At 39.0% G+C, this 25122-nt stretch overlaps 1 protein-coding gene across 1 annotated transcript in view; it reads right to left on the bottom strand.

Annotated features, from left to right (window-relative positions):
• The window catches only part of MRPS27 (mitochondrial ribosomal protein S27), a 51260-nt gene that overhangs the window by 8630 nt on the left and 17508 nt on the right, over window positions 1–25122 (bottom strand). Inside the window, exons 4-7 of the mRNA XM_009279934.2 lie at window positions 7293–7407; window positions 6705–6783; window positions 5277–5392; window positions 2311–2413 (exon numbers count right to left, since the gene is read on the bottom strand). Of these exons, the coding sequence (XP_009278209.1) occupies window positions 2311–2413; window positions 5277–5392; window positions 6705–6783; window positions 7293–7407 (413 nt within the window). The remainder of the gene's footprint in view (window positions 1–2310; window positions 2414–5276; window positions 5393–6704; window positions 6784–7292; window positions 7408–25122) is intronic.

Genomic DNA, 25122 nt, shown 5'->3' with positions numbered 1-25122 from the left:
GATCTCAGACAGATGTCTCCTTAGCCTTTAGGGACTGACTGTGCAGCATGTGTGCAATAAATCTGAGGCTCTGGACTCACCTCTGTGGCCTTTAGGGTCTACTCACACATGTGTCATGGCCAGACTGTACGGTATTTACAGCATACGCTCTGGCTAACTATACAGCTTAGTACCCCTATTTCTGCTGGAGCTTCCTGAGAGGAAATATGGGAGACCTGCCAAAATGAAATTTTGGTTCTTGATTTAGGACATTCTGTGCAACAAGGTCTTCACTGACTTTAGCAGGACCTGTGATGCACAGCACCACTGACAATGTGTCTTTTCTTCTGGTGGTAATTACTAGAGAACATGAAACTCCTACATAATACAGGAAATGTACATCACGTTGCAGTTGGTGAGTACTAATTTACAATGATTGTCACTCTAAGGTTTTGATTTTGTCATTGTCAATGTAACAAATAATACCACTTCAGTGTAGCTTACGAGAGGTGTAGCCAAGCTCTCACTCTAATTTGCACTCTGGCTATAATGACACAGAACTATGAAACATACCTTACTCTTCTTTACATTGAAGAGAACAGTTTAGGAAAAGCAAGGTAATAAGTGCACAGACAAAGCTTATGGACTATGGCTAATTAAAATAGCTGAGGTGCTTGAGGCCACTCTGTGCCCGTAGACATCTTTCACTCTCTCAGAGGTCGGTTCCATTAGTGTTGGCAAGACTGTGGAATATATGACATAACAGTAAATAGCTTTTGATCTACTGAATGTCAATGTCATGGAACAAGTACTACTGCTCACAGACAGCAGTGAAGTGCATTTTTGAAATACAGTCATCACTCAACCAATCTATATGACATAAAAAACACCCCAAACTGAATGCAAACTGGACAGCAAAGTCCCTATTTGTGTCAGTATCTCCACTGGATAACAAATTACAGCTCTATGGAAAATCCTGCTTTCAAATTAATTTTCACATTTATCCCCCTTTTTGACTGAAAATTATTTTTTTGCCTTACAGTCATGATAAATCCAAATCAGCATCCTAACTCTTCCACTACACATTGTATTTTGAGGCCACATTTTAAGAACAGGTCCATTCTTTATTACCCTTAATAAATTCTAGAATAAAATATAATGCCATATATATTATAAAAATATAAAGTAATGGAACAACTGCATAATCATAAATTGACTGAAAATTATTTTTTTGCCTTACAGTCATGATAAATCCAAATCAGCATCCTAACTCTTCCACTACACATTGTATTTTGAGGCCACATTTTAAGAACAGGTCCATTCTTTATTACCCTTAATAAATTCTAGAATAAAATATAATGCCATATATATTATAAAAATATAAAGTAATGGAACAACTGCATAATCATAAATTTTAGATTAATTCAAGTAAGTAATCTTTTGTAGAGAAGAACAAAACCTATCTGTACTATATTCCTCTAAAGGTTAGAGGAAATTCAAATTACCTACCTTTATTACCCTTAATAAATTCTAGAATAAAATATAATGCCATATATATTATAAAAATATAAAGTAATGGAACAACTGCATAATCATAAATTTTAGATTAATTCAAGTAAGTAATCATTTTGTAGAGAAGAACAAAACCTATCTGTACTATATTCCTCTAAAGGTTAGAGGAAATTCAAGAATTACCTACCCCATTGCCCATTCCCCTTCCCTCCAATTCTGGATATACTCTGATCTAACTGCTCTTTAATAATATAGCGTATCATTAGCAGTGAAGACTCCTTAACGGATACAGGATAAAGGCACTGCTATCTGCTGTTCACAACAGAAACATTAACGTCACAGTGAGCAGTACATGTTATAAACATAGTGTTTTTCAGGCTGTGCTCTCTGAACTTCTTGAGGTTTAAGTATTATTTTAAGAAGCTCACTAACTAGAGTTAGTCCATAACCTTAAATTTGTGTTATGGAACTCTGTACTTTTGGGTTTTTTTTTAAATTTGTTGGTCCACAAACAAGCCAACCCTACTGTTCCTTAAGAACGTCTTCTTTCTTTCAGCTGCCAATCCAAACCTGCAGGGAGCCCTAAAGGAGGTTCTGAAGCTGTCTGATAAAGGGCATACCATTCACATCAGTACTACCCTCCAGGCTTTACAAAACAGATTCAGTCTTAACTCTGAAATTGTTCCTTCCACTATTTCTGCCTTTTTTTTTTTTTCTTAGCCTTCTCCTTGATTACATTTTAATAAAGCAAAGATGCCAATTTAATTCAGCCACTGAAGACAAGAGGGAAAAGATGACTGTGAAGGAGGTAAAACTTACCAAGGAATGCATAGCCATACAGCTGGGAGCTAAAACCCACAGTGCTTGTTTGCTTTAAACCTGTAAGCACTAGCGATGCTCCAAGATTTCTCTCCTCTTCCCACTGCAAATAATGTAAACTACGTAAGTGTTCCTTGACAAACACAAACATAAAATGGCAGCAGCCAAAGACAGCACACGTGGCTTTCATCAGATGTCTTAGCAATAAAGTAAAGAATCATTAAACACATCTAGTGTTCAGTATGTATATCCTGAGGAATAGTACACATTATACTGAGGAACACCTCTCTTTCCAGAAGACAGTAAAATGTGAGTGGTTGAGATTTTGCATGGAAGTCAATCAGTGCATTTTCTTCACGACAGAGGTTTACATTGATTTACATTGGCCAACCTCTGTCTCTGTCCTGTATGTCCTACCACTTGCTTCAGGCTAACACCGCTGAAGAAAAAAATTACATGGCTTCTGTACTAGAGCAGCCTTTTCTTTTAAGTATGTGTAAGATACATGGTCCACTACCCCTCACTAGAATAGGAAAATGCTGAGAGAAGAATATGCTGCTAATGGCTGCTTTGAGTCCAAAATCTGCACTGTGAAAAGAACATATGCAACTCACCAAGACCACTGCTATGCCCCAGGATTAAAAGTACAGCCGTCTCTCCAGCAAGAGAGAAGTACCAGCTGTCTGAGCCAGACCACCAGTGATGGCTAAAGAAAGGCACCCAATCAGTAAGTACATTAAAACCACAAGAGTAATGTGAATTTTGTTTTGCTATGGGATAGTACAGTACATTTTTCAAGACCAGAGAAGCACAAACATCAAGTATAAATGTCTCTTTACTGCAAGCGAAAGGAGCTGAACAACTCCCATTGCTAAGAAAATGAGGAAAAGGAAGCTACAAAAGGCAATAGATTGGAGGAAGTCTGACTCTCTAACACATGGTTTTTGTGGCAGGGTACTTCAGTGTCTTATTACCTTATGACCTGAAACAAATATCCCTGGTGAAAAGGAGCAGCCTTCTGAAAAATTCCCTGAGGTACATAGAGTCTTAAAAAGCACAGCAGTTTGACCTTCCGGTTTAATGCATTATTCAGAGATGTCTTTTCAAGGTACGGCATTTTTTTGTGTCTCCATTCCAGTGCTACAAGAATTTGCATGTTATCATCTGAGGCAAAATACCATCACCTGACAGCCAGGCAAGGTATTTGCCTGACCCAGAATAAGGGATACAAGGAGATAGGGCTGTTTCGTGCTGAATTCATCACTCCAGCTGAATGTTATAGGAAAATCAGATGAAACTGGAAAAACAGGGCTTTTAGCGATCTAGGTTCTTTTGGGAGCTAGCCCATTTGGCTCCAAAGGCTGGAGGAACTCCAAGAACTTCTAACATTAACACCTTTGCAGTGGAAGGTAGCAATCATACTGACTGTTTGCAGCCATCAAGGAGGAAACTTTCTGGGGAGAGCCAAGACCAGTCAGGATTTCAGTGGTGTTTACAACAGCAGAAAAATGGAAGCTCTCTATCACCACTGCTATACACACTAAGGACTAACGTAGTCAGATTGCCCAAGATTCAGCTTTCAAAGTTAAAAAACATTTCATCAGGCTGCTGGACCCTAAGCTACAGCCAAGGGCCTGTCTGCAACAGGACACTGGCTGACCTGTCTCACACCTTGGGAAAAGGGAATGGGATTTTCAGGAGTAGCTGAGCAGATCTCATAACTCTGTCTACCCCCACTTCTTAAATCTAACACAGAAAATTGGTACTGAGCATTATGAGGTGTTGAATGGTAATCTGTATGGTGTATACATACAAAAATATGGCTTATTGCTGTCTTTGGATGGGGTTATTTCAAAATGCATATTAAACAAGTCACAGCTATATAACTATACTTGCCTTAAATGTGTCATATGTCCACACCACCCTTGCTTGCATATTGAGCTTTCATGAAACGCTACACATATTGACAAGTGCTTGTCTTTGCAGTGAGAATACACAAACATGAACAAACACAATGGGAAAACAAGATTTTCGTCCCTCTGCTTTTCATATACGAGTGATCAAGCATACTTGACTTCTGGGGAATGAAGGAAAATACAGAACAGGGCAAATGCACATCTGTTTTCTATAGTGAAAACTGAAATTACAACCCAATTGAGTAAAACCTTAAGGCATCTGTAATATGCATTTTGGAAGATGCTTCATGTAAGACAAATAGAGGTTTCAAGCATTTTCCTTAAGGATGACAACATGCTATTGAAGGCTTGTGCCAAAATACATGAAAAGTAGCTGCCTAAAGTGATGGACGTGGCCGAGCCCTTTGCTGATACCTAACTGAGCCCCTTCTGCAAAGGTAGAATAATGCCACTTCCAAGAGCCTGAACTGTCATGTTGGCCTTAAGCAAGCAAGATGAGAATAAGAAACCCCTAATCCTTGGAGACAGGATAGATGTAACGAATTTAGTTTTAAAGCAAATACATACTAGAAACAATATACCCAAAGCCAAATGGGATAGTAAAAATCCTAGTGAAAATACTTTATAATTCTGCAACACCACCATTACCAAGCTCTAATGGTGAGCAATACTCACCTTAACAGGGTCCTATACAATAGGTGACACAAGGGTTTTTTGTGTTAACTGATAGAGCCCTCTTTGAACTGAACTGAAATGTCATTTCATAACCTTCCAATGGGCATATGTTACACCTGAAAATCCCAACACACCTTCCCTTTCAGAGAAAGGAGCAAAAGGGGTGACGAGTTATTTGATGGCTTTCATATTTTGTTGTTTCTTTTTTTTCTCTTTCTTCTGCAGTTGTAAAAATAATGAAAAAAATGGAGTATTTATTTTTTCCAGGTAAACTTAGGGGAAATAAAATATATTCAAGACTGCATGCCAAACTGACTGCATCATGACACTTAGAAACGGAGGGTTTGTGTATCATTTTGAGTGTGGCCAGCTTACCGTATGTTCAGACTTCGTTGCCAGGTACTGGTATAAAACATAGAGAGAAAGAAGCTGTGTTGAGAATTCATCAAAACTTTCTTGCAGCATGATCTCAGTTACTACTGACATAGCATCTATGGAGGAAAACAATACATAATCAGCAAGTGCAAATTTACACAGATCCCTTTTGCATCCACTCATGTTCACTGATACTTTATTGCTGTAGTATGTTTTGAAGTAGTTAGGGAGAAAGTTAAAGATTTCTTATGATTAGTAGTACAGAATTAGTCTTACTTGCTTGGGTTATTCAAACTCACTGCGAGAAGGAAGAATGGGTTGAATAGCATGAGACCACAGCAAAGGAGCTTTCCAAACTCATCTTAGCTCTACACTCCTCAATTGGCTCTTCTTTGCTCAGCCCTTCACTCATTAACATTTTTTTAAAAAGTGTCTAAAAATGACTTCTTTGTTCTCGTGTTTAGATTACAAACAAGAGAAGACTGGCTTAAATTCACTGCCCTTAAGGTGACAGGAGAGTACAATGGAGCAGAAATGTTGTCACAGATCACCCACAGCACTCACTGTATTCAGCAAACAGTGCTCTGGAGGAGCTCCACAGGGAGTTCCAGTGACAGTCCCTGTCAGGAAGGACAGTTGGTTAAACAAAAGGCCTTGAGCCTGTCACAGAAAAGAAATACCGATGGAATAAGAAGGAATTCACAGATAGGGGGCTTTCAAAATAAAATAAATATATGTATTAATTTGCCATTTAGCAAAACCTTCATGATAAAAGCTACAGACAAGTCCTGCAGTTCTATTCTCCCTTTCAGTTATTTGTTTTACAAGAGGCTTATGCAAAGAAAAGCTCACTGCAAGTCTACAGTACCAGAAAACCTGCAGTGAAATGAAAACCTTAAATATTTGTCATCAAACATGAGAGGATTATTCATCTCAACACTTAAACAGTCAATAGTGAAAGACAGGCACCTCAACATGGCAATTCAGCATAGCTGCTTCTCTCCAGTGACAGACAGAAAGTCTAGACAAACAGTTTAGATATGTAGCTTTTTGAAAAGCTAAATGTAGGTAAGATGAACTCTACCAACATGCATTTCGATTCTTGTAACACTCTAATTGTCACTAATAAGTCCTATGATGTCGTTAGCATGTAAGTCAGACTTGTAAAAACTGGAGAAGTTGGTTTACATTTGGAATGGGATTAATCACAGTAGAAACTGTGAATTACACGTTTCAAAATTATTATATAATGAATAAAAACCCAACAGAAATGAGATATAAACTTGCAGAAAAGTAGTTTAAAGGAAGAAGGTGTGTTTTTAAGGTGACTTCCGAAAAAATATGGCTAAAAGTTTTTAATTCAAAGAAAGGCTCTGCAGATTTAAGAGCATACAACTAAGGATGCAGAATTGGTACATATTTTCCTACCTTCATATTTCTTCTGCTTTATAAAACAATCCAACAAAATATTGAATGTAAAATTATCTGGGAAAATTCCGTACTGAACCTGAAGAGAAGAAGGAAAAAAAAATCAGTGTGAAAATCTGCTGTTCAAATCTTCCCAAGCATAGCGCTGCAGGTATCAGAAAGATCAGAACCATGGCATTGCACACTGCTGCAATGTGACAGTTAGTCAAGCAACACAAGGAGATTAGCACGGCTCCTGTGATGTAGGCCTTCTAACTTTTGATGTACTGGATTTGTTTTGACATTTTATCTGAGCCTTTGGGACCAGGAGGGGCACTGCCTATCAGGTTTTTATGCCTCTCCTGCATCTAGTGTGTTTTGGACACCAACACTGTTTAAAAACAAAAAGCTTCCTAGGAAAGAAGAGGAAATAAAAGCTGTAAAGAGCTTTAGCTAAAATTCAGGTGCAACATTAATTTTTGACAAGGAAATATCTGAACTTAAAACCACAGTCTACAGGACCTGGCTGCAATAGGAATTCCAGGTAAGCCACGCTTGTCTCAAAAAGCTGGTCAAATATATTCATGGCTTTTCCTTGTAAAAACTTACCTTGTTTTTTAATGTGTATAAGGCTTTGTCTTGTGCACCATATTTTAAGCACTGTCTGATCCAGCTGTGGATGGTCCATTCTCTCAAGTACCAGCAATTTGGACTATGCCGAAACCTAAAGGATGATAAACAGTCCAGGTAACAATATGACTCCTTGTTATCACAGAAACAAATTCTGTAATCAACAAACTAAGTTTCAGATCCCCCACCTTTCATGATCTCAAATATAAATCTGTCTGTATTTGACTTTGCAGTCAAGAGCTCCTGCTAGCCCTTTCAAGAAACAAAACTTGGATACACTTTGATAGTGTGTACAAAGGGGGAATCTGACCTTTTCACAAATGCATAGTATTTTAAACTTCTCACTTTCCAGAAAGCCTACTGCTTTTCCCCTGAAAAGATGAATACCATAAAATAATAGCTTGGTATATTTATGAAGGCCAACTGAGATGCTATAAACACTGTAGTACTTTTTAACCGTGTCCTTCTGATTGTATAACACTGTATTATTGCTGGTCTCGTCAAAGAGCAACACTGCTCCATGACTGATGGCACCAGCAAGTATCAGAATTACATCAAAATACAGCGGGGTCTGAACCTTTGGAGCTTGTGTAATCTGGTGTCTCCCACCCTCTCTAACTCATGCCTTACTTCCACCACTTAAGCCTTCATTGTGCCTCAGCACAGGCCATCCCTGGGCTGCTGCATGCTTCATTTTCATTTAGAAATGCTTCATCAGTGAGGTGTGCATCAGGCAAGGGGAAACTCTGCTAGAGAGCCCTCCCCTGCCCCCCTGCACTGGCTGCCTTGTTCCCGACAGATGTTTCTTCAACCTGTTCTGTGACACCTCATACCATGACATCAGCAGTCTTCCCAAGCAACCTACTCCAGTGCTCAACCGATTTGTAAAATTAAATACTTCTAAGTTCAGCCTCTTTTATTCCATCCTTATTCAGACATATACACTTTGTTCTGTATTTGGAGAAGTGGTGACCAAAAGCATATGGAGCTTTACCTTTGGCAAAGACTCAAAAACCAATTATAAGTCCAGTGGTAGGAGCTGCTGCCTTGGTCCTGGGCTGAATTTCATACCCTGGTGTGAAGAGATGCACGCAACCTTTCTCAATTCAAATTGTATGCATGAAAAATGGGCTAAGTCCCCAGCACAGAAGTGACTGCCACTTCCTGTTGAAAACAGCGATGACTGAGCTGGGCTCATGTGCAGATGCTTGCAGCCTCAAGCCAAGCTGCAGCACCATTTAGAGGCAGGGTTGGCTCTTCCATCTGAGTGAGCATGCTTTCCAGAACATTTATCAGATTAACGTGGCCACCAACTCTCTTCCCCCTCAGTGAATCTCTGCATATTGCATCCCACAGCTGAAAGCTACACAGATGACCAAGCTTGGAAAAGTACTGCAGCCTAGAGAGCCTTCAGAATGCAGAAGACATCCGTGCCAAAAGCGGAGCTAAACAACTACACAAAGTCTAAATATATGTTTTTGTAAGTGGCACATGAAATCTCCCCATTAAATTAGAATTTAACAGAAAAAGAAAAGCATGCTTTGAATATTAAATTACAAACATCCATTTTGTTGCACTAATTGCTTTCCATTTTCTTCCCTCTGGAGTTCAAATATTGGAAACAGCAAGAACATATATTTGCTTTCATTAAAGTCCTGTTTCAATAATGCTTGTAGGAAGCATCAATTACAGGCATTTGGATTTAATCATATTTTGATGAAACAGCTACCTAATTGCTACAGACTGTTTCACCAGCCATTTAAGACGGGTCAGAGCGCAACACCAGCACCCAGCAATAAAGCTGCCAGCATCTTTTAAAGTTGCTTCATTAAATGGTTAATATTGTTTCACAAGCGGAAAACAACAGACTTGTCTTATAAAAACACGACACTGATGCTCTCAAAGACTTAGGCCTTTCTTTTGATACAATCTTTGGCATCCTTCCTACTAATTAGTTACACAGGAGGGAAGTGCAAACATTTAAAAAAAACAACAAACCCCAATGGTTTTAATGGGTTTGAATATTCACCTTTTTGCAGAGCTGTACTTATTCTCTTGAGTATACCACAGTAAGAGAGAGCACTCCAATACCTCCTGCACCTTGGGAATGCTACAGCCTACTGTAATGGTGAAATGCTTCTAGGTTTCAAAATCATATTGCACTTGGACAGTAAAAGGCCTAACAGGGATGCAATGCGGTCTAGAAACAGGATAAAACTCATCCTCAAACAACACAAGTTTCTGGAATCGATATGTACAAAATTCAGAGGCATGTTATAAAAACTCTTTTAAAAAAATCTTCACATAAGCTTTGTAGGGCTGGGACTGATTTGAGTGTATGTGTGTGCATGGACAACCACAGGATCTATCAGATATAATTACTGTATGTTACTACTAAGATCTTTACGCTCAGACCAGGTCTCCACTGTGCTAGGTACTATGCAAATAAAAAGCAAACAGCTTCTCAGCCAAATAATTTTCTAGCTAATTCTAATAATAAATTACAAAACAGTTGCCTGGGAATGAAGAGAGGGGACTGGTGCCAAATTTTTTCTGTCTCCATGTCAACAAGAATGCAATATGTATGCATGTACACGATCCCTCAACACTACACACTTGCATTAATCCATGATGTGGTAGGAGAATTGGAAGTGAAAGGGAAACAGGTATGCTGCAATCTTTAATTGTTTCTGATCCATATAATGATGGGATGAGGTCTGTCTCTATTCTACTAGCTGAGAAGAGAAGCCAACCTAGACAAACCAACCAAATGTTGTGGCAGACATTTTTATCTGAAAGGGAGTCAGGGAAAAGAGGAGATGGCTGGTCATTTTGACAAGCATTAAAATCTTCCTCTTTCTCCTCCTCCTTTTCCATGAAACACAAAACAGGATATAATTAAGCAAGGCAGTATGTTCAGGGACAGATGAAAAGACAGAAGGAAGCTAAAACTACAGAAAGCAGAGGATTCAGAGTGAATTAAATAAAGGAAGCCTCTAGCAATTGCTGTGTGTTTAATGGAAAGACCAGGAGGTTATCTTGCAGATGTCTCCTGCTGAAACTCATTTTTCTGAAAACTAAAAAAATCCTGAGAAGCACAAGATTCTTACAATGCATTCAGAAAAGACAAGGAGAAGCATCTATAACAGTATTAGGGGAGGTCCCTGTTGGTACACTTTAATGTTAATGGCTAAAGAATCAATATGGTCATCCTTCCAGTCACTGAACTGAGAACGTCTATCCCCACAGGGAACAAGAGGAGGAATATCTGTTAAACAAGGAGTTCCTGAAATATCAAGGTCATTGTGAATCTAACAGCACACAGTGCAACAGTACTAGAATTCCCCTTATTTTGGAAAATTGGTCAAATGATGCAGTCCAGAAACTTGATTTTCATTAAACCATTGCTTTGTACTTGCAAAATGATTGTAATTTGGAAGAGATACAGTGAGTGCACAGCCTCAGTACAAGGCAACCAGAACATTTTTAGCCAAGCAAGTGCACACCCTCTCTTGCTCACAAACTGGCCAGCACATCGGGCTAAGAATACATTTTTAGTTTACTGATTTGCTGCACAAGGCCCTATTGCTCATTATTTACAACAGTGCTGAAGTACTCATGCTGTGTTAAAGAAACTGAATAATGGAAAAGTTTATCAGATGCTGAGAGTGCTTTATGGAGTGCTCTACTAATACAGCAAGCATGACTTACTTCTGTTGGTGCCCTCCCACACTGCAGAAAAGCTGACTTGCCTCCTTTATTTATTTATTTATTTTAAACGGTCTTTCAAATTTGTTTGGTGCCATCAAGTGGTCATGCACTCTTGTGCTGCTTTCACATACCTTGTATTCTCAAGGGAAGTAATACAGCAACCCTGAGAGCAAAGAGAAGCACCAAGATGCTGGACTGTATTCTTTTCTCTAGGTTTGGTACAGGGGAGTTCATTGCTTTGGGGACAGTCACAAATGAGGAAGATGGTGAAGGAAAATTTGCTGGACTACAGAAGAGCAATTCCTGCATTAGTAATATACTACCAGAAACAGCTCTGCTGTACAGAGGGAAAGCGAGCTCAGCAGATCTGTTCTAATTCTTTGCTAACCTGATCAGAAGCTCCCATTTTGCACTCTGTGGCTTTCTTAAGGGTCGATCCAATTCCTGGTACTGCCAGAGGCTATCCTTATGCAATACACTATTTTTTCTTTCCCCGCGCAACTGTGAAACAGGAAGAAGGGTCCCCTTCCTTTCTACAACTTTGTCTGACCTAATGAGAAGGTATTTTGTAATTATCTATACATCCAGTGCACAGAACTGTACGATCTCTTAGGCCTCCAGATTTCTTCAAAACTTTCTAAATTTCACCTGCATTTTGCTTTGCTAATTTTGCATTACCATACATAAACCCAACTCTTTAAATAAAACCTCTTGTACTATGACGTTCTTCTCTGTTCTTATGCTTTAGAGATTCCTGTACCATCTTCTGCCACACTGCAAGGAAGGGGAGAAATTAACCACAGAAGGACACTGAGCAATCTCCATTCTTTCATTATTTCTAACATACATCATTTAGATGTGTTATTGTGCTTTCCTCAGAGTTAAAACCAAAAAGGTTTCATATGTTGCTAGTCCTCTTGTAGGATCTAGTCCAGGAAAGGAAGGAACCTACCTAGTGGTAGTCACTGTAACAAATTTCTTCCACCTATACTTCAGATCCCTCTTACTTCTTTTAGAACTAGAGAGAAATACAGGTTTGCATGTTCATTTGCTTTAATCAGGAGGGGAGAGTGCCAGATTTCTTCTCATCCACTTAAAATTCTAAAAAGTCCTGAAGCAAAATGTAAGGAGACTTAAAATGAATAGTGTAAGAAATGTCTCTGCGAGCCAGGAAGAAGCTCTCTCAATGGAATGAATCCAAAGCGATTCCACATTTTACATAACTCATACAGGGCTGTGAAGCTCCTTGGCAATGCCATGTTTATTTCCCAGGCACGTTTTTTAAGCTACAGTGCATAATGATCAAATGGATTCCAGGCAGGCTTAGCTTGGAAACTGGAAGGCTAAAGGAAACGTCACCCCAAACTCTCCCTTTGTTTGTCATTTCAAGCCACAGACCTTGGGAAAAATCATCTGCATTTTAAATGGACCCAGAGGCGTTGCTCATGTGTCAGCGTCAAAGGCAAAAGCCCTGAAAAAAATCTTTGTTGATTGAAATTTCCTTTTAAACATGAACAAAACTTTATTTTTCCATCTCTTCTCTGCCTGCAGCTTAGCCTACACCTTTGTATGCATCCTTTTAAAAATTTCACGTAAAAACGTATCAGTCCTATAGGACATACCTCATGCATTAACTGCCTACACTCAAGCAAAAACAGAGGGAACACTTTCCTTCTGTGTTGAAATAAAAAACTCAACTGGCATATGTAGTATAAGAAATCAATTATCAAAAGCAGTAACAGGACACGTTTAAAAAATTAGATGAGTCAACTATAACAGAGGATAGTCAAATGCTGAGGCAGAATTGTGTTCTTACACAAGAAGAGAAGCGGTTTGCAGACTCCCTGAAGAAAGCCTACATTGAGCCCTTATTCTGTTTTAATTTTTATTGACTTTCCCTGATCTTTGATTTCAAACTAATTTACCTCTTGATTGCTTTGACCATAAAATTAATTCTTCTAAATTAGGCTCGCTCCACCTCCATGTGAATGCACATTTCTTACACAGCATCGTCTGTTCACGAGTTGCACAGAGCTCTAACACCACTGATGAATGCAGCCTCAAAACAGGCCTAAACGATCAGTTTTCAGATATTGAGGAACTACAGTACAGAAGCACAGTCAAACATCAAGGCTGAACAGGAGACTTAAAGAATACTTTTAGTATTGGATCTTGCTTTCCAGTTATACCACATTCAGCTTTTATTTCTGTCCACCCTGATGTTACAGGTTTACCTGTTTCTTAGCCTTTATGCTTGGTAAAACGACCAGATCTGGGAAAGGAGATACTTTGGGTAGAAGTACATACTACGCAGTCATTTAGGAAGTCTCAGGATATCACCCTGGTAACCACCGTCTCCTAACAACTGAAGGGACAGAATTCACCATTCAGTAGTCTCAGAGCAGCTATCAAACTGTTCAAAACCACACTCCTGCACAGAAAACTCAGCTTTGCAAAGTCTCTTTCTAACAATAACTATCACATACAGCAATCAACCATATAGTGGCTAGGATCTAGTTTATCCTTTACTGACCTAGCTACTCTGACAGCCAGTTATTAGAGTTGATTAACAAATGACAAGCTGAATTTCTGATACAACAAGCATTTCTGCCAATTGTTGTCAATCTCTTGTATCGCTAAATGCTCTTCTTCCTTTTGATGGATTTAAGGCACCTTTGTGAGTAAAACACAAGGGACAGCCTTATTATGTTAAAAAGAAAAAATAGTTTCATCAAAGAGTTGCAAAATCCTACGTAAATGTTATAAATTTCAAAAAAAAAGTATGAATGGAGAAGCAGTTTACAGCACCACAAAAGAAATGCCTTGCTTATACATAAATAGACGTAAGAACCACCACAAAAGACACAGTGACAGCAACAGATCCAGAGCCTACAGCAAAGTTTAAAGCAGTTTATTGGGATTCCTGGCTCTGAAAAGTACCTGAATTATTTATCTGTCCTTCCATCCACAAGCAGTGAACATAACAGAACTGGAGTGGAGCAGCTCTTCCAACCTTCTGCCATCAGGTTACACCAGGCAGCCTTGAACCTCTCTAGAATCATTTGCAAAGCACAGAGAGGAGGAATCCTTCAGACAACTCGCTCAACTTAAGTATTCCGCGGGCTCGCCTTGAATGCCTCGAACCTTTATACTAATCAGTTCAAAATCAGACTGAAAAAGCAAAGCCCAGGCTCAAACAACATACTGCTTCTCAGTACACTCTTTGTCCCTGGGAAAACTCTTCCAGGCTGTTAAATCAGTTTCCTAAAAAGCTCCCCTAGCCATGTAGATTCAAAATACTCCCGAACAATGCACTCCCTGACAGCACAACAATGGAAGTTCACTTCTCAAAAGAACACAAGTCAGGGTTTCTTCTGTATCAGCTTGGTTGAAGGTGCTCTGTATGCCTCAACCTGACATAATAGGACATCAGTCACAGGCCTTGCCTAGCTAGAAACTAAAGGTCTAAAGATTTAAAAATCCAGCATCAACATGGTTCCTTGTTCTAAGCATAATATTTAAACAAGACAGGTTAAAGGAAAGGTTGCCAGCTAGCTCACTAAAGCTAAAACTGGCCATTTGGGGATCCCCAGTGTGACTGGTAGAGAAAAGAACATTGTGATGATACAAATATTGCTACCAAGAAAAGGTGGTGGTGCCCGGTTTAGTTTCATGCAGAAAATAAAACCGTGTCATTTTATCGACATTCAGAAGTTTTATTTCAAATGTGAACTACGAAACAAGCAACCCCCCTTTTTGGCTTTAATCCTTTATGGTCAAGACAGAATGATGAGGTGAACAGCATGGGAGATTTGTTTCACTTCTTGTTGCTTAGAGATATATCCCCAATGAAAGAAACCAAATAAACAGACACTTTAATATAGTATTTATATTCTTCTCCTCCTCCTAGGATAATAGAGTGCCTTGTTACCCAACATGCTCCACCTCTCCCACTCCTTTTGGAAAAGACAGGCAGGAAAATCAGATTTTCTTCTCACACACATAAAGAATCCATACTACTTTCACCATAAAGCTGAAATTCACTCAAAGAGCAACAGTTAACAAGAAAAAGGAAAAGTCTTGTCATAATAATAACAATAATAAAAAGCCCAACTTTTCCCCAAACTATTGACTGTAAAGGACACAGCTCCTAGAATTTCTCTCTATTAAAAATACTTCTCGGCTTACAGTTGAAATGACTGGTTTCGAATATAAATGCTGTTAATAATCCAGTGATTGCATAGAGAGTATCATAGGCTAAGGAAAACATGGGGAATGATGGGATGAGCTGTTGCTATAGTGATTCTGATAAGATACTCTCTAATGCCTTTCCTTGTCCCCATGCAACCACAATAAAAGTCCAATTTAAAACCAACTCTTCCATTATTTGTATCTTTTCCTGATTATCCTGGCATACAAAAACATATAGAGAGAAATTAAGAACCATACAACACACGACATTTCTTGCTTTGGGGAGATTTTTGAATCTCAGCAATTTCTAAGTGTGTCAGGCTAAAACTTGCTGTATTAAAGCTCAACAAAGGGTCAGTTCTGCTGGAAATCTTTATTCATGTCTCCAAAAACTGATTAACACAAAGGCTGTAAAAAATGGCATATATAAGTAAAGTACTTATTTGACTGTTACTATTTTACTAGCCCAGCTATACCTGTCATTACTTCAATTAATTCTCCAACTGTCTGAAAGCTGGTACACAAGTTATTGCCTAGATTAATTTTTCAAAATGAAAAAGAATTGTTTGTGAAAGCCCGTTTGTAATTCGTAATTGCTGAAATCACCTTTGTACCTGGTTCACTCTGCAGAGTGAGAGAGATCCCCTGCTAAAGACTGCCAGAAAGTCAGTCTCTAGTAGAAAGCCAGTTCCCACTAGCTGCATGGAAGTTTACTTCCCACTAGCTTACTTGGAAGTAAGTTTAAAACCTTCTGGGTACCAAATAGTACTTATGTCATTGGCTTTCTTCAACCAGGCCTATCTGTAAGATTATGTGATTTTAGGGAATAAATTGCTTCAAAGCTAGTTAGATGTTTCATTTTAAAAAATAAATAAATGACTTCAGATGCTTTAGAAAACCTCCATCTCCTAGCCATCAACTATTGCAGGGATGCCACAGCAAAGCCTGCGTTCCAGTAACCATTAATCAAACTGGACAGAGACCTAGCACCAAAGGCTTTCCAAGCTGACAAGACAGCAACTCCAAGTTTTATAACAGTTCATTCAGTATCAGAGGGAACTGAATCAGAGTTAGGACCAACGTTCGGGAGTTTCTGCCTTCTAGCGCTAAGCTTAAACTATGACAGTACATCCCTTTCACATTATATTAAAAAGGAACACTTTACAGGTATGCATAAAAAACGCTGTCAACAAAAGCCAATAATGACTTCTTATTTTAAGATGAGGAAAAAAACCCAGCCTGTAACTAGACATTGCTACTACAGTATTTGCAAACAGCAACTTTTTAACAGTGCCTAATGTACAGCCTAAATTCAACCTGAGGCAAAATTAACATAGTGTTGTCAGAGACCTAATTCACTGGGAGCTGGAGTCCACATTGTAACGATGTTGCATTTTCCATTTATTCTACTCAAATTCTTTATGCTTCACAAAATAACTCCCAGAAATACATCACACACTAGCTTCAAACTACTCTAACGTTACACCCACTGACACAACCCTTGACGCTTTTCAGTTTGATCACAGTTGAACTTGCACAGATTACAAGCGATGTATTCCTCTGGCTTGAGTATCAAAGGCTGCAATACAGAAACATATGAGCCAAACCGCTTGTTGTTCAGTTTCACACCACATGCAACCTAAGCAAAAAGAAGGTGCTGGCAAGAGAGTGCTGCAGGAATACAAATACTGAATGGATCTTAGTAGCCAACTTAAGCAAGGGAAGAGCGAAACCTTGTATTTGCTGCCAAATGCTTCAAAAACTGGATTTGCACAGTTCAGGTTTCACCTTTTCAGATTTGCTGCCATAGTCCCGCAGTTCAAGTTAACCTAATTTTGACCTACTACCTGTGCCCTTTTCATTCTTCACTGCTAGAGTCTGATTTCCTCGTGCATTGCTGTCCTTCTGCACCCCATGAGCAAAGGTGAGGCAGAGCTACATAATAACCTGTCAAGGTAAACAAACAAGGTTTTCATATTAAGCATAAACACCTGCAACAGAAGGGGCAAAACAACCTGATGCTCACCTCTAGTTTCAGCCACAGCTGCTGTCAAAAGGGCAACCATTTCCAAAAAGTAAACCATAGGTGCATTGCCAAATCTTGTCTACCAGGCAGTCCACCACGAATCCACTACATTTCATGTCATGTCTCAATGAGCAACAGCTTATTGATATTTTTTTGTTCTTCCAACCATGCATTTCCTAAGAAAAATATTTTTAGCAATGAAAAACAAAAATCCTCGAGTCCTTCATGATACATTTTTAACTGTTCCCTAACTACAGTAAGTTACCCAATCACAGTACTTCAGAGGCTAACTTCTAGTTTGCGTATGTCTTAGTGTATCTAAGTTCTTCCAAGACCAGTGGGACAGAAATGTCCTTTATTCCATTTCGTAAGATGTCAAGCACGTGGACCAGTAAGCACATCAAGGATAAACATGGCAAAACTGACTCAAGCATTTTGTCAGGCAGTTCGAAATTTGTGGGCTCTTACCAGCTTTGTGATTGTTTTACTGTTACTCTTTTCAGAAAAATACTGTACCATCAGATCTGTTATTTAAAGAGAGAGACAGTAGGTACCTCACTTTAAGTACTGCATGTACTGTAGGACAAATGTTCCCTTGCGTAGGTAGGTACAAGCTGCACAGTAAAATGAGGTTGTGCTACTCAAAACAGGCAGAGGATTTCAAAATGCAAAGGGATGTTTTGTTCCTCCCCTTTTGAGACAGAAATACAGCAAGACTGTTAGTTATAAATATAACCCACTACTGTCATTGCTTCTGCTGATGAGCATCAGTGCATGATGCAAGGCCCTGCCACTTTGCCTTGCTGCAGTGGCCTACTGAGATCTTGTGTTCAGGCTCTGAACTGACATTTACAAGCATCCAGTTCTCCAAGGCACTCACAGTATAGGAGGCTTATACATGTCATGTTACCCACTGCACAGGAGAACAGAGAAGACAGAAGAGGGGGGAAAACACCACAACTATGTGCAATTATGTACCGGATGTGTTTCAGTCTGGCTTTTTTTGCTTTATTCCTCCAAAGAATCATGACTTTCAAAACAACACAATAGTTTCTACATAAGATGAACTTGCTGCTTTATGATTTAACCTGGACAATGGAAACTGCCAAAAGGGGTGATTGCTGCAGGACAGTAACTTCAATGGAAGACAAAAAAATAAATCCCTTTGCAGGGAAAGAGGAGTGTACCACTCCTGCTACAAATGCTCCTTTGTCATGCTCTCACAGTAGCTGCTATACCTTGTCCACCCCCAGTTACAAGCACCAGCAGCCAGTCTGGTTTGTCAGAGCTTTGGCACAGGCAGTGTAGGCAAGGGAGGGGGGTGGATTGTCCACTTTATTCCCAGCTGTCTGCTGCCAGTGACCATCTATTTTGCTTGTGGTTGGATTTAGCTCTGCTCTGCTCAGTCCCTAATGGAACTAAGTAGAAAGTGGCTGATTACACTGAAGAACAGAGTATTTTTCCCCTTTGTTAAACGAAAACAGTAGTGAAAGAAGAGAGATCAGAATTAAATAAATGACAATTTAAAGAGGATGATCATAAAGATGACTTTAGGATTAAAGCCAGCTTTATATCCACACCAATTCCTGGAAAAGGATATTACTCATAAAGGTGCAAATCTGCTTGCAAAGCCAGTTGCCAAAATCCGTGCACTTTCAGCTTGACAAGCTCTACAGTGAAGGGGGGGGGGGGGGATCAAAATCCCCATTCATTTTTCAGCAAGAAAAAGAAGGAATGTTTATTGTATCTACACTTACAGCAGAGAAAACAGGAGTTTCTACCAGCTGCTCTCTTGTATACCCACTTCCAATTTTAAGAACAAATCCAAGAAAGCATTCTCTGTTGGCTGTTTAAATGCTCCCTGAACTAGATCCTGATCCTCATCCGGTCCAAAGAGACAACACATGGTTCCCCCAGCTACCACAGACCTGCCTCAATCCGCTGAGGACCTGGCACACCACACACACGCATGGATCATTAATTAGACTAAAGCTAGGAGGCAAGGACAACTCCAGCACCTTTCAAGGATGTGCAGCCCAGCGTCCCACAAAATCTCGTCAGGGTGGTGAAGATGGAAACCAACTGCTGAGAGCTGCTGCAGCATTATTTCTAGAATGACCAACTCCACATTTAACAGAGCCCCTCAGGCTTTCAAACTGATGTAGCAAAGGGGAGAGAGGGAGGCAGCTGAAAAGGCTCGGGACATTCTCCTTCAGGGACAGGGGACACATTAGGATTTTAGGAAATAGATAAGGGGATATCATCAGCTGATAGGAGGGGCTTGGGATTCCATCTAAGCTTCCCCCGCCCCATCCTGTCCTAACTGCTGCCCCCCGCCAAGATTATTCTGCCTAAGAACCAAAGATTTACCAAGTAAAGGACAAAAATAGAAAAAGAGGTAATAGGGACTCTGCCAGAAGGAACAGTAGCAGGTAGCTGAGCAGGGTGACTGGAGTGCTTGGTACAGAGGAGCACTGAAAATGCAGCTGGCCTCATTCCAGCAGACAGTATAGATATCTTATCTGGAGCATGCAGCTTTAAAAATAGCTCACTATTAAAGCAACATTAAAACAACAACAACAATAAAAAAAACCCAACCCCAAAAAAGGCACCCTGAACAACCGTTTTTTTCACTTTGCTACTGGACATCTTACATTCAGAAAGTTGCACCTTAATTTCCCATTTCTGGAAAACAGAGAGAGAGTAATAACCTCAGAAATCACTCCAGGAAAATGTTAAACTATGACCTTTGTTTATTAGTACCTCTATTCAATTACAGCAAAGCATTGTTTTGTGGGTCTGTTTGCAACACAAGCTTCTTCTCCCTGTAGGGAGTAGAACACGTTTTTCACAGGCACGAATGTATACGCAGAAATAAACAGCCATACAAGTTGAATAAATGTACCTGCTTATTTTCATTTTTGTTCCTGCACTCTAATGTTTTTGGACATTTCTGAAGAAGATGGAAGTATTTAGAAAAAATGAACCATTGGAATCAAGCAACATAAGCTGGCTCTCCAAATTTCTTACTGGGGCCAATAAGAAATCTACAGCCTGATGGATATAATCAGATAATTTTCTAAATATCTCGATTGTTGACCAAACATTTTCAGTCCTACGAAAGCATGAACATCCATTTCTGTAAATAAAAACAGCCAGCTATTTGAAAATTAACATTCCCAATCATTTATAAGCTAAAGAAAGATGTATGCTAAAGTAGGTCTCTCTCCTCCCTGTCACAGTAATTTTGATTCTGTTATAACCATTTTGTCTATAATGGTGTCTAATAGAACAAAAGAAGATCAGATCTATACCTGTGGTACATTATTTCATCCCTTATCATGGTCATCTTAATGTTCTTTCCATTTCCAAAGGCTTTTACCTTGTGGAACCTGCATCACATCTGCTGTTACTACATACTGTGCAGCAACATGCATCAAAACCACAGATATTCTCAGAGCACAACACAACAGATACTCTACTGGATCATACTACTGCGTTGAATGTCTTCACTGCTACCAACAAAGCACAGAAAACTTTCCTTGACTACTAGGAAGTCCAGTAACATGGTGTAGGCCTTTTTTACATACTTGATCAGACTGTGTTCATCTTACACACACTGTGGAACACAGAAAGCTTATATACAACGATTTGTTTAAAATTAAGATCATATGGATTTTTCCTTGTATACAGTAAAATGAAAGGAAGTTCTCACTGAAAATGCATGAGCCTTGTATTTCATACGTTGGCTGAGGTAACACAGGAAAAAGCATTTTAGTGCATTTGTCCTTCTCTCCATCAGTCTACACTACAAAACCAGCGCATGACTTGCCATCATTCAACCATACTGACAATCTTCTTAATAAAGATGGTGCAGAACGGGAATTCTCATGCAGTGGAATATCAGAGAGACGCTTTGGTTCCAGCTCTCCTTCTGTGTACCCTGTGAGAGCTGATACTGTTTCCATGGTAGAAAACTAACAGTGTCATGAAACTGCCTGTACAGGTATTATTAGCACTCATATTAGTCTCCTGGAGAAACTGTCCTTCAAACATTGTAAATGAACAACAACAACAACAAAAAAATCAATAGAAAGACAGATAGACACAAATCCCTTTCCATGCTAACCTACAGTGTAATATGGCCTGGAATGTTTCGAAACAATTCACATTCTTAGTGGATCTCCAGTCCCACTTTCTTATAAGCATTACTTTTAGTTACAAGTAAGAGAAAACAATTAAAACAGAAAATCCTGAGTAAACCCAGGTACGTGGTTCCGCTTTACAACATGTACATTCAACCCAAGATGTATTTTCAACATAACAGCTGTGGCAGGCTATGCAACTCCTATACCCAACATCAGGGCACCAGAGAGCCAACACTACTTTCTGCGTATCTTTCCTCTCCAGCTCCTAACTTAAATTTTTCCAGAATAAAATTGACAAAGTCAGAACAATGTCCAAGCTCTAAATACTCATCCTGTTCTTAAAAATCCCTCTTCAATAAAATATTTGTCCTCATCTTATCAGAAGCTCATCCACAGTTGCTTGCACAGTCCATCTAAGCCATGAACACCCTCATTCACCCCACAGAAAACCATTGCTAATGGCAACAAATCAATACCATAACTTATCTCATAAATTGCCTTTACTCTCTCTTTTACTACTGATTACAGTAGCATAATCACAACCACTGACATTCCTAAGAAATTTTCTGCCTGATCTGGAAGCCCTTTGACTTTGTACTTATTCCTGTGTCTTTTGACATTTAAACCATTCAGCATTTTGAGTACACACTGGTTGCAGTACCACAAAAACCTGTATTTCCCAAAGTAGAGGATAAATGCTCCTCCATTTGTAGACTATTTTGTTATTTTATACATGATGTATGAAGATAGATGTTGTTAAAATGGCCTACTGTTTTCATTTGAATGGCTACCCCCACTTTTGCTCACAACACAATCCAGTGCTACTCAGCAGTGTGACTCAGTAAGTTAAAGCTAACAAAAAATTATCAGAATTTCTATTTGAAATAAACTGCTCACAACCCCCCCTGAACTCAAGAATTTGCATTAAATATCTTTTTTTTCCTCAAGAAACATATATTTTGCAGCTAATTTTACCAGCAAGATACCACAGACTAGAGAAAGTTACTAGCTAAGCAACCGAACCCAGTATTTTTAATGACTGTTGCCCCTTCTACAGCTGCAATCATAATATATCCCTTGTTTCCTATGTTATGTTTAGTTCAGCTCAACAATGAGTAACTTGTGACTGAAAACAGCAGGAATGCATGCTTACCTCTTCTAAATAAAAGAGGAATAAAAACTGGCACCTACAAACACTAAAATCCTGACATGCTGAGAATCTGTTCATTTCACCAAATAAAAAGATCTCCTGTAGTTGGTAAGTTTTAAACGCAAAACATGTTCTGATAAATGCTTTCCATATTGTATCCAATATAATTAATGTTTACATAATCATTAAAATGTGTACATTTGCCGAAAAGTAATACTTTTCATTCAAGTTTCTTTCTCAAGAGAGTTGCCCACATCAATGAAAAACAGCACTATGGTAAACACTTCTCTCTTTTTTTAAAGAGAATCAAATATATAAATTAAACCTGTAAATAAATACCTGCTAACCTTGTAAGTACCTACATAAGACTGCCTCCTTGCTCAGTAAAAAAAAAAGGTTCCAAACTTAGTACCATCATTCCAAAGAAAATCAAAATGGTTTAAAGGGTTACCAGAAAACAATAAGGCTTTCTTTAGAAAGATAAAATTATAAACATGAAACATGATTAAAGTCTCTTATTTGAATTAAGGTTTCTTGCTTGCTGATTTAAACTGAGATCAAATTCAACAATTCAAATAATTCTAATTCTAATCAACCTATCTGTAGTAAGACAGCTCTGGTCTACAGCATGTCACGATTATTCCTTAACAATGTAGTACATCATTATTTTTTCTGCTGTATTTATTTTGATTCAAAAAGGAATAAATACTTGCACCATAAAGGAATGATTTAGGTTGATGGATACAATAACCACAAAGTTATCAGTTCCCAAAGAAGAGATCATGGCAGCTCTGGGTATGGTTACTAATAAAAATTCAGTTTTTTATCCCAGTAGTTTCCATCTTCAACATTTCTTAAAGGGAAAAGATAGCTGTACTGTTTAACACTACTTAGGAAAGCTGTAAGAGAGGTAACTCAACAGAAACAATAACTTTATATGCTTTTTTCTTCTGTTTACATTGGTTTGGAGCTGCTGCCTGGCTCTGGCTGCCATTACTGCTCAGGGGCTGTAATGGAACTTGAAGTTCCTTTCAGGAGAAGCCGGATGGGGCTAATTCTCAAGTGTATCTTTACAATTATTAGTCATCAAAGATAGCAAAGGAATAAATCTCTGCATGTGTCTGTGTTTTAAATTCTGAAGCTTATAAAAGGCTTTACTCTGTCCTGGTCATTTGTATTCATATGAACAGTTCACTCTACATATTTTTGGCTGCAATTTAACCTCTGTCTAGACTTTCAGTGTTTCTAAAACATAATACAAGATCTGCCTCCAGACAGGCTTTTTGCTGGTGCAGGAATTTTCGAAACAACCTTTAGAATGCCACTGGATACAGCGAAATTGACTTTTAAGGTGAGTATGAGTCAAATTCTGAGATAAAATTGCCTTTTCTCCTTCAATATATATGAACATATACATTCGAGATCAGTCCTAAATACTTACTGCTCACATTGTACTTCAGTCTATTTCCAGTACTGTCTACTAGATAGAATGCTTTGAGCTGTTGCAAGAAAGATGCTGGTTGAAAGATAGAAAAATTCTGCTAATGTAATTTTCTTGCAAGAATAGTAATGAAAGCCTTTCTCCCAATATTAAATGAAAAATGTATCTACATGGGGTGTGGACCGAGTCAGTTTTTTCCACTTCTGAATCTGACTGGCTTTATCTTTCTATCTACTCCAGAAATATTGGGGGGTTGCCTCCTGAGATTGATATAGGCATTCTGTTTGTAGAACAATCTTTCTTCTTCCCTTGTTTTAAACAAAAAGGTTTTTAAAATCCAAACGCTTACCCCTTTAGTGTTGGCAACATGAAAAAAAGAAAAGATTAGTGTTGAAGGGAAGTCTTCCAACTTTTTCTGCTTTTATATGCAGTGCCTAGAAAATTCTTGTCCAGTTTCCACCAGGCCTAAAGGAAAGCGTATACAAAAGTACAGACGAACTATGAAAAGCAGATGACTGAAAAGGCCTGTGTTACAGGAAGAGATCTTTCTGAATGCTTTTCAGTGTTATATCTTTATTGATGGTTCTCCCCCACTTTACAGCACAATTACACTGACTGAGCACACCTGCTTGAATGAGATGTGGTTACAGGATTAGGCTTGCTGAAATTTGGCTCTGGGTTCTGAAATGTAGTTGCTAGTTATTTTTTACAAAGATTCCTATAGCTCCGACTCTGACAAACCATGGACAGACAATGACAACAGAGAAACTGTGAAAGATGACAGGGAGAGTAAGCACGTGTGCCCCTATGTGCAGAAATGTGTGAATGCTGGAGCCAGAAGAGCGGTGGAGTGGCTAAGACCAGAACGCTTACATCTGACAGCACTGGCTTGGATAGTGACCAACAGTTCTTCCCATAAAGCAGCATCACACACTGGCCACCATAATGCAATAGAATTAAACACAGGTATTTCTGTCATTCACGTGCAAATTACTGGAACATTCTAGGTAAATCTCTCTGGTGCTTCACTCACAGAGGTGATCAGCTCCGGTGCAGCTGTGTCTTGCAGCAGAGTGGTGGCATACAGGGGGGTTTCCTGAGCCGGGGAACCCACAGGGGAGCGCAGAGACCCGCCGGGAGCC

The sequence above is a fragment of the Aptenodytes forsteri genome, unplaced genomic scaffold, assembly GCF_000699145.1.
Source record: "Aptenodytes forsteri isolate BGI_AS27 unplaced genomic scaffold, ASM69914v1 Scaffold99, whole genome shotgun sequence".
Taxonomy (NCBI): Eukaryota; Metazoa; Chordata; class Aves; order Sphenisciformes; family Spheniscidae; genus Aptenodytes; species Aptenodytes forsteri.
This window is presented reverse-complemented; position numbering and strand designations above follow the sequence as displayed.